The sequence below is a fragment of the Varroa jacobsoni genome, unplaced genomic scaffold, assembly GCF_002532875.2.
Source record: "Varroa jacobsoni isolate VJ856 unplaced genomic scaffold, vjacob_1.0 contig00490, whole genome shotgun sequence".
Classification (NCBI taxonomy): domain Eukaryota; kingdom Metazoa; phylum Arthropoda; class Arachnida; order Mesostigmata; family Varroidae; genus Varroa; species Varroa jacobsoni.
Genome location: NW_019214474.1, coordinates 54,968 through 68,726, shown reverse-complemented (window position 1 = coordinate 68,726; position 13,759 = coordinate 54,968). Strand labels below are relative to the sequence as shown.

Sequence of the window (13,759 nt, the reverse complement as noted above, 5' to 3'; positions counted from 1 at the left end):
CATAGTCGTAAGTTACGCAAACAGTGGTAAAAACTTGAGCCGTTTGTAACAGTGACCTGACTGAAACTCACTAAGAAACAAATCACGTTGGCCATAAGGCACCGAGCATAGGGTCGGTTGTGCTCAAGACAAATCATATCGTACACCATTTCTTACTACATTCGGTTTAAGCGGTTGCAACATGCTTGTTCTATCGGTGTATGCCTCATGCGGCTTTCACATACAATGCACGTACAAAGAAACAGCAGTATGCAAGGAAACAACAATGATTATAGTGGCTTACGAGCCATAAAAAGTAATTTTTCACGTAAAGAGTCATTCGAGAATATGAAGCTACAGTGCGAAACATTGTAATTACATTCAGCTATATTTATTCAGCAAACGGACTATTTTGCCATATCTACCCCATCATATTAGACAGATTATTAAGGTAATCATCCTGGCTATCATCGATAATATCTTTAGACGATTCCAGTCCTTCATGGATGAACGCAAAAAACTCGTTCGAAGCGAATTCAATCAACATGGCTGTAGTAAGTTATATTTCTCTTAGTGACCTTAGCAGGCAAATCTACTAAAAAAAAATGTTAAACAGTTGGGATTACCGATATAGAACATACAACTGTTCATTTTTATTCAGAACCTTATATGCACAATTTAAAATGAACCCGTTTGGATTAAGCTAGAAATGCACACAAATCCACTAGAATGCCATTTCTTTGATAAAGGTCAGTGTTTTTTATTGCAAAGTTTATATGAGTTGTATGCAATCATTCTCCGCATGGCGAGCATGTGTTTATGGTACATATTTATATTACGGATAAGAATGCAATAGGTGAAATTTCTGTGTCGATAGATAAACGTTGGCATCCTTGGCCGAGGTACGACGCTTGAACCCCTCTTAATCCCTAAAAACAGTGAAAAAAACAAAAATCAACCTGTTGCAGCACGCTCAATTAGAGGATCTAGAAATTAAAATAGGTAGGTTGTTCGCTAAAGCTATCACGCCCGAAAACCCGCAGTGCTGGTAAATAAAGAACCCGACGGATGTTTCAAAGAAGAGTTAAGCATTAGAGTAAGCATGGTACTCTCGATAGAGATTATTGCAACTATTGGCCCTGAATCCAACACTTGCTCCCCATTAAATGGATTTTGCCTCGGTACTGGTCGTGAGTAAAAATCTGACTCAATGGTTTTTGAAAAGTAAAACAATATCGAACCCGAAATGAACCCTGTGGCGCTGAGGTAAAGGACAACTGTATTTGGCTAATAAAGAGAGCGTAATCGACCACCTACCGAAATTTCCAACTTCCGATGCTATCTATGTGATTGTTGAGACTCTGTACTCGATTTGCTGGGCTAGATGCTGGGCCGATGAGGCTTACTAGCGTAAAAGTGTTTTTCCGCTGTGTTAGGATAGGCCGGAAATATAAATGAATGTCAAATATTATTTTGGTCTTCAATTTATGTTTTTCGAAAGTTCTGAAGTCCGCATTTCGAATGAGCTAAAACAGAGGAATAGATGTAGATGATTGAAATAAACAGGGAATTTAATTGTGTGACACATTTATAATTTATACATTTACTGCCATGACTAATACTGTGTTACAAACGTGTTTTGGGGTGTTTCAATCACGTATTACATCTAATCTTGTAACATAGGATTATAAATATATAGTGAAAATATATATTATACATATCTGCCTATAATAGTATATTATAGTATGTGCGGATTTTTATGGTCGTCCCAGTGACTCTATTATTAACTGATATTACGGTACCTTATGAAAAGTTTATAATATAATATCATGGGTACATATAAATAATAAGGGCGCATTCCTATTGCTAATGCGGGGCAGATCAGATTTTTATTATTTCAGTTTTTCCTAATACCTGCTGTTACCTCAGCAAACGTGAAATGTAAACTTTCGAACTTCCAAGAAATGGTTTTTCAACCTGTCAAAAAGGTTTTAGTTCATCCTGTATATCAGGCGACTTCGAACAATAGCGAAAAGGTATTTTGGTTCGAAGAATTAAGAATGCCAATTTAGATATGCACTGGCCACATCTACAGTCTTCACTAGGTGGTATCATTCCGCATTGCGGAGCAAACCATGATTATTTTGGCCAGTTGCAACGCCAAAAGTACAAAACGTAAACCTTTCGAGTCCTCATCCACCTCCTCTCAGTCACACGTATTTATGAAGCTTCGTACAAGGGAGTCTGTTTTTTTTGTGGCCTGCTTCCTTAAGGGTGCGTACAATCTAAAAAATTCTTGTTCCAGTCCGGAACAATCGTAAAATATAGTGTCCTATTCATTCAGTTTTTTTTACTACATGCCCATGGATTGAATAGGCTCAAACGGACGAAGCATTCGTTCGGAGTGCGTTAAATCAGATCTATCCGATTCACAGGCACAGCTAACCTACACAACAGACGCAGTCCTATATATACATTTAGACGAGATTAATGAGGTAAACGCTCATTTCGTTATGATCTTCAGATCAGTCATTTAGACGAAAGGCTATAGATGACACTAACTTCAGTTGTAGTCGAATAAAAGTGCGGAAATGGGAAAGGTGTTGTTCAGACATCGTAGGATCATCAATGAAGATCTACAGTTTTTGAACATTGCTAGTTCATACTTATCTGACAATACAAGTTTGTGTGAGGAACGAATATCCAACCTACGCGCTGATATTGTATATACGTTTGTGTATATATATATATATATATATATATATAAATATGATATGCTCTAAACAGCTGTCAACTCTTGCCACTTTTATGAAGCGCACTTAATAACTTAAGTTGATGACGAGGTTACGTTGCTCTGAAAGCACGCTTCAGTGACTTTTCCAGAAGGTTTTTTTATCAAAAAATACTAGCTAGGCAAGTTGGGTCGAATTGTCATTGTCCTTGACTTGAAATGAAGACGCACTCTGTCATAACCTATCACGACAGTTTCCGCTCTTCTATGGCAACAATTGAGCAGTTTCATAACGAGTTACTAAAGGGGCATAACAGAATGTCCAAGGCTCCAACCAATATAAAGCGGGTAACAGCTAGGCAAGGCGGACGAGGACATCTTATTTTAACATAAAGAAAGGATTCTTTGGGTACGTTTTATATATACCCAATCTTACTATTATCATAAAGTAAGACCAATACTGTTTGGATTATGGTAAAATAGACATGTAATAAATCACGGTAGACTTCAATTGCGGAATGTATGCAGTATCACTTAGATAACGGTCGCTCGCCAAGCTTTTACCTTAACATAAACAAAAATAAACAACAGAGAAAAAAATAAAGTGATTTTTTTTAACTGCAGTACGTATCCACTATATTATTTTAAGGTTATTAGATGAAAAGAACCATGCTATTAAACGAGACAGATTTGGCGCTACCTTTTATGGACTGTATCTAATTTTATATTACTAAGAGATTGTAACGCATATTGAAATACAACAAGTCAAGAAAACAAACAAAGAATTAGTTCGCCGATTTCACATCTAAATTTTCATTTACAAGTTTATGTTACCGACACCCATTTGACCAAGTGGGAATAGTTCGGTACTTTGAATATATTTTATGCCTACGCGACCGACGATCCTTATTGCTTGAAATTCCCAGGAGAGAACAAATACATTTATTTGGATCCGAAGAATCAAATACCACGCTCACAAGTTACTTGTTATTTGTGGTCAACCACGTTACTATAACTTTCAGGCCAACTTATAATAGTGAAAAAAAAATTACGGCTTCTTTTATAATTACAAGTTTGATGTTTTGTTTGGATGTATGATAAAGGCAGACAAACAGATAGATAGACACGTCACTTACAGTTTGTGCATAAGGCTACGTAATAAGGCACATTAAACGACCCCCCAATAGCGTACAGCATGTTTTATGCCATAAAGGACCACATGATATAGTTGTTACCTTACAAGTAAACAAAATTCCTTAAACGATAGAACAATCAGACGGAAGCGCGATAAACTCCTGCTTCTGATTACCGAGTGCAGCTTTAGCTTGGTAACAGCATGCAATAATAATGTCGTCAGGGCTCCATGGGTTAGGCCACGAGTAATTCCTATTCTTCATTTCTTTTAAATTATTATTTCCGGTTCAGGATGTATCATATTCTTCAGGATGAGAAGCAGTCTCATCCTGAAGAATATGATACAACGTAGAATGTTGTACACTTTAGACTAAGCTAAAGGCACAATGGATGGTGAAACAATGCAGACTGTGGTATCTTCCACTTGTAACATAACGTTTCCGGCTCCAAGCGTGTAGGAGCATATAGTGCGATGAGAACTTGTACTTGCAAGTTAATTAACAAAGTTATTATTAGACGCAGCTGTGCTTAAGAACAGTTAGAAGAACAGGTATGTTCACGAAAGAGACAGTTCTAGCATTTTGGCTATTTATAAATATAAAGTGTTGATGCTAAAGTTTAAATTTAACTAATAATAACAATCGGCCATCCACATTGTCACTCTAATTCTACCTGCATTCTGTGATTTTTCTTACTGTAAGAATTTTATCACGTCAGGCGAAAAAGGGACCTGCGAAACGGACAGGCTGTAAAGTGGCCCTAAATCACTACAAAATACAGCAGATTCAAGATTGGCTTTATTTAAGGTATTTTTTATGTTCTTTGTTAATTGTAATACAATTTAGGAGATATAACGGTTGAATATATCGGCATTACACGGTATTCCGTTTCGACATACGCTTAAAGCGATTATTTGTGCTTTTCAATATATGAAAAATAACATTGTTTAGTAAAAGTTGAAATTTTTCAATGAAACAGTATCGCTATTCTTTGTTATTAATTACAATTCTATCGATATTATTAATATAATCAGCACTTACGTCCTTTCCTGGGACGATAATCTTCCCGAATCCGTTCGAACATAGCGCCTGTGGCTTGCGCTGCAGATACAACGACACCCGTTGTAATATACCAGACGTCAATCCTCCTGATGTTTCGAATGCCAGTAAAAAAAGGGGAAATTATTCATACTGCAGAACAGAGTGTTTTTTTTTTTGATTCACTTTGTTTTGCTGTTTGTTTTAATGCTAAGAAGCGAATGGTTTCTGGTCTATTTTCCAAGTGCCTAGGTGGCCTCTCTCCATTTCTATTGTTTTCTTTGTTGTCTTTTTTCTTTCGCTACTCTATGTCGTTTTTTAAGATGCATCATTTGAAAGAATATTCCCAACAACTTGGTCACGAGGTGAAGCGGTGGCAAAACTAGTTCGTGCTTTGAAGCTTTGAGATTTGCTATCGATGTTGATCATCGTCTTAATAAACAGGGGGTATTTAACTTACGATGAATTTTAGATGTCTAAAATCGCCTTCATTAATTACCCTAAGGCTGAGCGAGTCGGATTCGATGGCCTACTACGTTTGACGTTTGTCGGAAACAAAAGTACAGTCTACAAACAACGACTAGCACATAATCATCTCAACTGAAGGCACACTCTGAAGGTCCTCGTAGCTGTCGACGTCCGCAAAGATTCTATCCTAACTAGATCTATCGCTACACCTTTGCTTTGATGACGACCTTGCGTCGACAAGATATTTTCGCACCTGTATACATATGCAAGTATTTATAATTACTCCAATAATTATATTAAGGTCAAATTGTAGCATGACCGTGGTAAAGTTTACACATATGAATAGATATGACATGAACGCAAACGGTCTACGGATAAAGTCGGTAAAGTCCGACTGGGTAGATTTTGTAATAAACCTATTTTAATCACGTTTTTGGATGACTTTTCGAGTTCAATTGACAATATTCTTACAGTCTGCATTGCAGACTTAGCAATCTTCTTACAAAGAAGAATACAGACACAATAGTTGTCACACTAATCCGCACTGTTAAATTCAAATCCAAATAGTTTGTATTACCAACGAAATAAAAATTTACCCTATTGATATCTTTCTGATGAAAGCAGTAAGGCATTTATGTGCGATCGCTGGGTTAATTACATAGTTTAGCTCATTCAAAGCGCTTACATACGACTACCTCGTAGCTTTCGGCCCTGAAGTTATCTGTACACTTCTGCGAAAGTGCGCGGGCCAAAGCATTCAAACTTCAGACCACTTCTATTTTGCTAATTTACTTTGCTTAAGTACACAATCGCATTTTTTTAATCTATTAAGTAACAGGTATCCCTGCAGGGTGTCATTGCCAAAACAGATTGACAGGTGAATTGATCTGTTGTAGAAATGGAAATTTTTTTCGAAATAGTCTTTCATCAAGACAGTATACAACTACTGACAGAATCACTGATGATCTTTTTTTTGGACAGGATCGAAAGAGGCATGCCGAAATACCAGGATCGAGCTTGCACAGCCATTGAATTGGCTTCACTTACAACTTCGTCTAAACTCCGTTTCTTCGTGAAGGTTTAAACTAGTCATCTAAGATATATTTTTGCTAGGGAGTATCGTAACGTGACGTGTAGGCCAGGAGCGGACAGAATGCAGATCTATTACATGAGCTTAGACACAAAAAAATATCGCTTGAACTTACTTATTTGACCAAGTTAATAGACGCGTTGTGGAACATCAGCTGCTACACACATAGGATCAGTACTTAGTTTGAACTAGTAAACTCAGTGTCTAACTTGTGTAGTTCGGTGCCCAACTAGCCGATTATGTTAAAGTCGAACCGTTATAGGCTATATGTGAAGAAAGATACGAAATTAATGTAGCATGACTACATATATTAAGCATACAACAGAAACGTATTCGGTCTAACGTCGCAGCGCTATTCTAACCAGCTGAGCGATATGCTGGCGTCAGCTAATGCTACGATATAAGACGCGTCGTCGAATGATACGTCGCTTCGTTTTTTCAATAAACGCATGAATCAAGTTAGAAGTTTAACAGACCAGCCCGTAAAGCCTCACGGCAAAACACATACGTCTAGCATCAAATACGCGGTGGAGAAGTTGCTTTTGTCGATCAGCGAGCAAACAGTGACAAAATATCGGTAGTATTCTGATCTTTACTATACTGACTACTCGCGTCACATCGCGAGACATTTATGCTGACGCAAACGATTCGAAGCAAAACAACAAAATTACTTTATTTATAATAATTAGTATTAAGCAACCATAGACAACTAACTCGAAGCAAAAAAAGTCTATAGTTAATTACATTTTGAACGTATCTGTTCGTATTAGCGGTCACGTGGGGGGGGGGGGGGATTGGAGGAAGCATGCACTTAGAGCACCGGCTAGAACTTCGAGAGGCGAATGGTGCATAGGTAAAGAGATAAATGCTAATTAAAAACATTGCAAGATATATGCGTGATAGAGAAGAGCTGGCTGAAGACTGGACGTTAAAACCGAAAAATAGACTACGGAGAACAGGCCGTATTACGTCGTTTTCGACAAGAGCTCCAAAGCAAGTGCGTAATAGCGGAAACTACTGCATAGATGGTAAGAGGCTTCTGCAAGGTGTCGGAAGGTACAAATGGCAACGAATGTGGAATGATGGACAGCAAAAGTTATCGACAATTTAGGCAGAACGTATGCACGGATATTGCCAACAACGTGTGATCTCGTAGCTCAATAGATACACAGTCCTCCATGAACTAATAGTTATTTTTAAGCGTGGCTTTAGGCGGCCACATTTCAAAATGGGTAATTCAAACTTCGTTTAACTCCTGGTAAAGATCGTCCAATGTTCTCCCACGAATTTTGAGAACAAAGTGAATGATCGCTTATCTACTGCTTCGCTATAGTAACCGAAAAACAGTACGCTATTGTCGCGCGCCTTAAGGACACACATTTCACATTTTTATCTGCATGTATCGTAATGTTCAAGCTATGTTTCAACAGGCATTCTATTCTACGACATTTGACCAATTGATAATCGCATACGGTTTGATACTTCCTTATAAAACAATAGGTAAAACTATGTCAATGCGGTGAACAATCTCGGTTAGATGGATTCTATTTTATGTGCTAGCCACATGCATACTAAATAGAAGGACCAGGTTGATTTTCCTCTGGTTCCGCCTCCGTTCCGTCAGTTCGACTATTCCCGTTCATTCGATAGGCCTTGATGACCACTAACTTGGGAACGTTCGCCAAAGCTCGTTCTAATGGACAATGGAACCTTATCTTGTTGCTGCTGCTAAGGGTCCATGTAAATTCGTTAGGGTAGTAGGTTTACGTACAGTTCCGGTCGTAAAGAGTAATTGTATGCGCTGCCTTCCAGCAACTTCATAGCTGTAGGAACTTTATAAATTTGACCTTGGCTTTTTTAATACTAAATAATTAGATCTTTTCTGGCGACCAAGTTGCATGCTAGTGAAATGCACGACGAGCGCGCCCCGATACGAAAAACAGTTACTGCTTCGAGGCAACTGTTGTAAGGCAACAATAACGAACTGTTCCTGTATAATTATGCTCACAGAAGCGCGAATGAATAATCCGTCTAATTTATAGACAGTTTGTAATAGCTTTAAGAACGCTTGTCTCAGAGGCAATCAAGTGGAAGCTGTTCTAACTAAGAACTTCTGCTACGTACATAAACAATGTTGTTGACTTCTATGATCCTAGTCATTATCAAGCTTGATATATTTATCTATCATAGCCAACTATATTGTTCTTCGTATTGACGTTATAATGCTTACGTGTACTCGACCAATTCCGTGCTTTTTTTCCAGTTGCGAATTTTAAATCGTTTTATTTATACGTTAAATTTGGGATAGAACCTAATGAGCACCGTATTTTTTGTCGTAGCACACAGTAAAGAAATGAGCTGAGTTTACGACACCAGAGAAGAACTCAGAGCCAGAACAGACTTTAACTGACGCATGACCTTTTGCGCGAGGACGATGCGGTCAATCTTAGTGAATACGTGAATTCAACTGGGGCCTGCATAAGCCAGTTTACTGAACGGCCGACAGAAGACAGGACCTGTTCGAGTGATCTAGTGTTTTGCGTCAAGAAGCTGACATTCATGACGACGCCCAAAAATATCTGCACATGCGCAAAAGTTAATGGTACGGCGAATGGAGAGTTCAATCTACTAATAATATCGCAAATCTACCACTTACGTTTAACTATAGGTTGCACTTTGACGTCGCGAATGGGCAACGCTGCCAAGGACAGTTCGAATCGCCTTTGAAAGGAAGATAGAGGTCCCGAATAGGCCATAATATAAATAGCTCTCAAGTAGGTTAGGTTAGGTTAGGTCTCGAACGTCCTGGACCCTGATTTTGTCGATGGAGCTGAAAGATTATATAGGAAATCAAAAGGCTAAAAGAGAGAAGATGTCATACTTGGGTTTGGTTGCCGCCTTCAACCAGCTCACACAAAGTTGCCCGTTTGAAAAGAAGAACCCACATTATTGTAGAGCCTTATTGTAGACATAGTTACCGTCGTGTAACTGAAAAATCGTCGAAGACTCTCTAAAGAATATGGAGCGCCATAGCAACGGATACATCGTATTATATCAAAAATATACCAGACACTCACGACACAATAAAACTTGTCGAAAATCGCGTATCAAAATTAAAGATGAACTCGTCGCCACACATATGTGGGCATAGGCGGGGTAATCCTCATTTTCAACCTCTGTTGAAAGTTGGTCAATTAGAGAGGTGAAACAGTGTCTACCCAGGCAGTCTACGCTCTGTACACAGTGTAAGTGACTAGGCAAGGCAATATATAACAAATATGTCAGCAGATCTTTGACACAGACTTCGAATTCTTCATAGGAATATTCTTTGAACTGAGACGTACTTTAGTACAATATCAAAAAGTAAAAATAAAAAAAAAAAAAAAAAAAAATGAACTCTACTCAGATGCACAACGTATGTAGCTATCTCATATCAATATTACGATAACGTTCCTATAGTCCGCCCGTCTGCCATTAAAAAAACGAAAAATTCGCTTACACGGTTTGCCCTATAGCTCTGTATGTTTCACTAGCTGATCATCTGGAAAAAAGTGGGTCACTGTGACCCAAATGCCATTTCGTATCTAGGTTGAGTAAATGTACCAATTTACGAAGACGAAGCAGATGCTATACAGCCCAGCAATAAGAATGATCAATTAAAACGCCTGTTTCCTGGCTAATCTGTTTACCCACTTTGAAGCTAGCCAATCTTTTCATTTGACGCATCCTGTGGAACATGGTACGTCTTTTGTCAAGGGGTTGTTGCAAGAAAGAGGAATAGATGAGACAAGAAAAATAGAAACCTCTGGAGTAATAAAGTTTTCCAGCTTTCTGGGATCAAGAGCCTCATTACCCCAAATTTTGTACTTACTTAAGCACAATAAAACTCAAATATCGACAAACTGAAACTAGGCTAGTTCTTTTTTATGCTGCTGAGTCAAACAAGTATGGAGGACTTAATAGCTGACATCACAGTTACCGTCGTAACTTAGAAAATACATTCTAGGACAATTGGAATGTCGCAATATTAGCACTAGGCAAACGCGGCTCGCCACAATGATCAGGGCTACGTAGCTTACCGAATATATCACATAAAATGCCTATAAAGAAAAATAGCACTCATTAAAGGTCATACGTTCAGAGCTAAGAGTAGGCTCGTTGCAATAAACGTCAAACCATAGCTAAAACATTGTAAAAACAAAGTTTCCTGTTCCAGACAATAGAAAATCGCCTGGACAAAATAACTTGACATCTTAAAAGGTACTCATGTATATAATAGCTATTCCATATCGCCTAAAACTCAGCTTATCTAGAGGGATATTGTTTCCCAGCACTCTAAGAGCAGCCACAATATTTTCGATACATAAAGGCGAAAACAGCACGTATTCTCCTTATTTTTAAACGTCAATGACATAGTAATCGAGCGCCTGCTAGAAACAAATATAATTCTACCGGAACAATAATAATGCGACTTTAAAAAGAACCGGGACACATGGGAGTGCGCGCCTCACAAACACAAATTCAAGAAGCTCCAGAGAAAAGTAAGATTATAAGAGTAATTTTCTTAGATTTTTCACGCACTTTTGACACAGTCCCGAGGGGAGACTTCTAAACAAACTTGAAAAAAAATTGAGGTTCAAAAAGCAACATTACAACTTACCAATTGATTTCGATGAAAGGCAGTGATTCCTCGAAATCGACACCAGAAGTTCAAAAGTACATCTTATCGATCGCGATGCATCCCAGGAAAATTCTACAGCGCTAATTGAATTTACGCCATACGTGAAGAACCTACTCACGATTCAGTAAACAAACAAAAGATATATCGGTGCGTCGAAGACATACGTCGTGTATACATTCTAGGAACAGGTAAACGCAAACGTAATAGGAAAGTTTTCCTACAGTATTCAAGTATGGTCCTAGGCGGACAAAAATCCTAATAAATTACTTCTTTCGGTGACAAGCCAAGAAATAGATATGACTGTTTTGTAGTCAAATACGTAAGAATTTGCACTAGATGAGAGATCAACTTGCTACAGCATGTAAGCACGACTAAATTTAAATCAAAGTCAGTGACTGACTGTCTGATGGTGGAGAAGGAAAAAAAACGTAAATTCAACTATCTAGCCACCGTAAAAACCGTATACAGATTTTCAACGACATTTGAAATATTGTTCGCTATGGAGCATCCTAGAGAATCTAAAGGTATTAGAAAAGTCCTGTTTCAGGAAAACGACGCTAGGAAAGTCAATGCATACAATAGCCCCGCCTGCAAAGTGAACTGGAAATACCGCCGTCAAGCAAAGGTATAGCGAATGCTACCAATGAAATTCAACATTCAAAGAGAGTAGCCTGCCAATCCAGTCGCACGAATCACAATGCTTTTAATATACGTATCCAACTAGTAGTAGGCTGGCCGTTAAATCCTACAGGAGTACGCCTGAAAGGAACAAACACTTAGACATAGAAATATAAAAGGATAACCGAAAGGATTTAAGTAATGCAATACGAACACTATTGTAATCAACACAGAAAAGACTTTATCATAGCACATACAGATATCACAAATAATCATATCTCACATAAAAATCCCAGGCATCATTTTCGATTGACAGTAATGTGCATATCCTTTTGCATTCCGCGTATGAGCAGCTTGGCAACACATTGATTCAGTGAGGACACCGCCTGTGCCATTACATATTGTATCCCTGAACGAGGAATTGTGGGCGCATTTCATTTGGCGGAGATGTGTTTTCGACACGGTTATATGTTCAATAGCATTGTATGTTTAAATAGATGAAGGTTTTCACTTCAAAGAAGATTTCCTCATTGTGTGAGCTCGGGTTGAAAAACTTCTCCCTTTTACTTGAAGGCTGACTAGAAAGTTATAAAGGACATGCTACAGATTATGGTACAAGCAAACGAACTCCATACTTTACAGTCAAAGTAGTACAGATATTAATAATGACATAAAAATGAATCAATAGCTCAGAGGCAATATCAGGTAATACAGGACGTGGACACGATGGGGGTACTGCTGTGCTTCATCCGTTAGGCACTTAAAGACGATTTCACTCCTCAACTATCCTCGATATTTGCTACCGAGGCGGCTGACTTGGAACAGGATTGCCCCGAACACAAGTTAATGTTTAGCTAAAAAAGTAAATTTGATTGTGCTGCTCACCAATGAAAACCTAGTAGGAGACCTCTGCACACTTACAATTAATAGATCCGATTTGCATATATATGTATGCTATTATAGCTCATCGCTATATGTAAATTACTATTTAATAAGTGTTGAGCTATACAATTGTTCGAAACAGTTATCTAGAGCAAATGATGCTTTTGAAGATAAAACCACTTCAGTTATCAGTCTTCGCGGTACAGAAAAATATCTACAGATCGCAAGTTATAGAAAGAGACCAACTACTGTATAACAAATGAAGGAATATTACCATGAGGATCGTTTACGTATATACCGTTGAATCAAGTGAGTGCTGAGGATTCTATTCCAGCAGCGTGCGCCTCGAAGGCGCAACATCCAGTTGCGTTCTTTAAGAAGAATCCCGCCAGATTTAATTCACTGTTCTTCCAATTGTTAACACAGTTTTCAAATTCAGTTAATGAAATGAACCTCAGCTTGCTCTCTTTTTTTGTTTGAGATCTTCTCGGTCGTTACGAGGCCTCTTCGTTTCGAATGCTTTTTTTTTTCGTTATTTTGAAAAGCGGGGAGCAAGATGATATCTTGCTCCCCGCTTTTCAAACAGAGCTTTGGGAAAAGACAGAGATCAATTTTTTTCGCATCAAAAAGGATTCACATCAGATTCCCTCTATTTCCGGTGGTAGTAATAGTGAAGCACTTCGTTTCTATATATAAATCAACAACATAATATCACAAGATCATTGTGAATGTAAAATCGTAAGACGCTCGTTGTCATAGTTATTGGGCGAGTCCGGTGGAATTTGTAAAGTTCAATTTTGCCTATTTGACTAGGTCGCCAGAGGGCGACAAATGGCAAGATACGGTTTTTTCCCGCATCTAGAGCATGCAGCCAGTATCAGAGTCGTGTCCTCTACACGATCTATGGCCGAATTGATATACGATGAAGCGAGTTGCTATACGTTCTTCTTTGTTCGCGAATAAGTTTACTCTGATCTCGGCAATTTTTTACACGCGGCTCCTAAGCTAAGTTTAACGCTAAACGTGCAGAGGTTTTTTTTTTTTATAGGGGTTATTGATTTATTGCAAAGCTACCGATCGTTTTCTTAGCTAGATGGCTTTAAAGGTAATATTTTAACCGCATCGAAGGGGAGCCGATG

At 38.3% G+C, this 13,759-nt stretch overlaps 1 protein-coding gene across 6 annotated transcripts; it reads right to left on the bottom strand.

Annotated features, from left to right (window-relative positions):
• Positions 1-610: 610 nt before the first annotated feature.
• On the bottom strand, positions 611-13,317 carry LOC111271277 (uncharacterized). 6 transcript variants are annotated; one of them, XM_086972850.1, is made up of 7 exons: positions 12,895-13,317; positions 11,698-11,879; positions 11,100-11,230; positions 9,096-9,269; positions 4,885-4,991; positions 1,297-1,406; positions 611-908 (listed from the first exon to the last, which is right to left on the bottom strand). In XM_086972850.1, exons 4-7 carry the CDS (start codon positions 9,193-9,195, stop codon positions 902-904), a joined length of 324 nt encoding a protein of 107 aa, XP_086828976.1. In that variant the 5' UTR covers positions 9,196-9,269; positions 11,100-11,230; positions 11,698-11,879; positions 12,895-13,317; the 3' UTR covers positions 611-901. The 6 variants fall into 6 exon arrangements, 4 of the variants coding, with proteins under 4 accessions (XP_086828976.1, XP_022707709.1, XP_022707710.1 ...); XR_015315254.1 differs by lacking the exons at positions 611-908; positions 1,297-1,406 and adding an exon at positions 3,532-4,329; XM_022851974.2 differs by lacking the exons at positions 9,096-9,269; positions 11,698-11,879.
• Between the last annotated feature and the right edge of the window lie 442 nt (positions 13,318-13,759).

Excerpts from the sequence above, each read along its gene's own strand:
- LOC111271277 (XM_022851973.2), bottom strand. The coding sequence starts at position 12,980 with ATGTTGCGCCTTCGAGGCGCACGCTGCTGGAATAGAATCCTCAGCACT. Across the intron at positions 11,231-12,894 it reads ATACGTAAACGATCCTCATG|GTTCTTCACGTATGGCGTAA; the intron begins GTAATATTCCTT and ends AATCGTGAGTAG. Across the intron at positions 4,330-4,884 it reads TTATCGTCCCAGGAAAGGAC|TACAAGTTCTCATCGCACTA; the intron begins GTAAGTGCTGAT and ends TTAACTTGCAAG.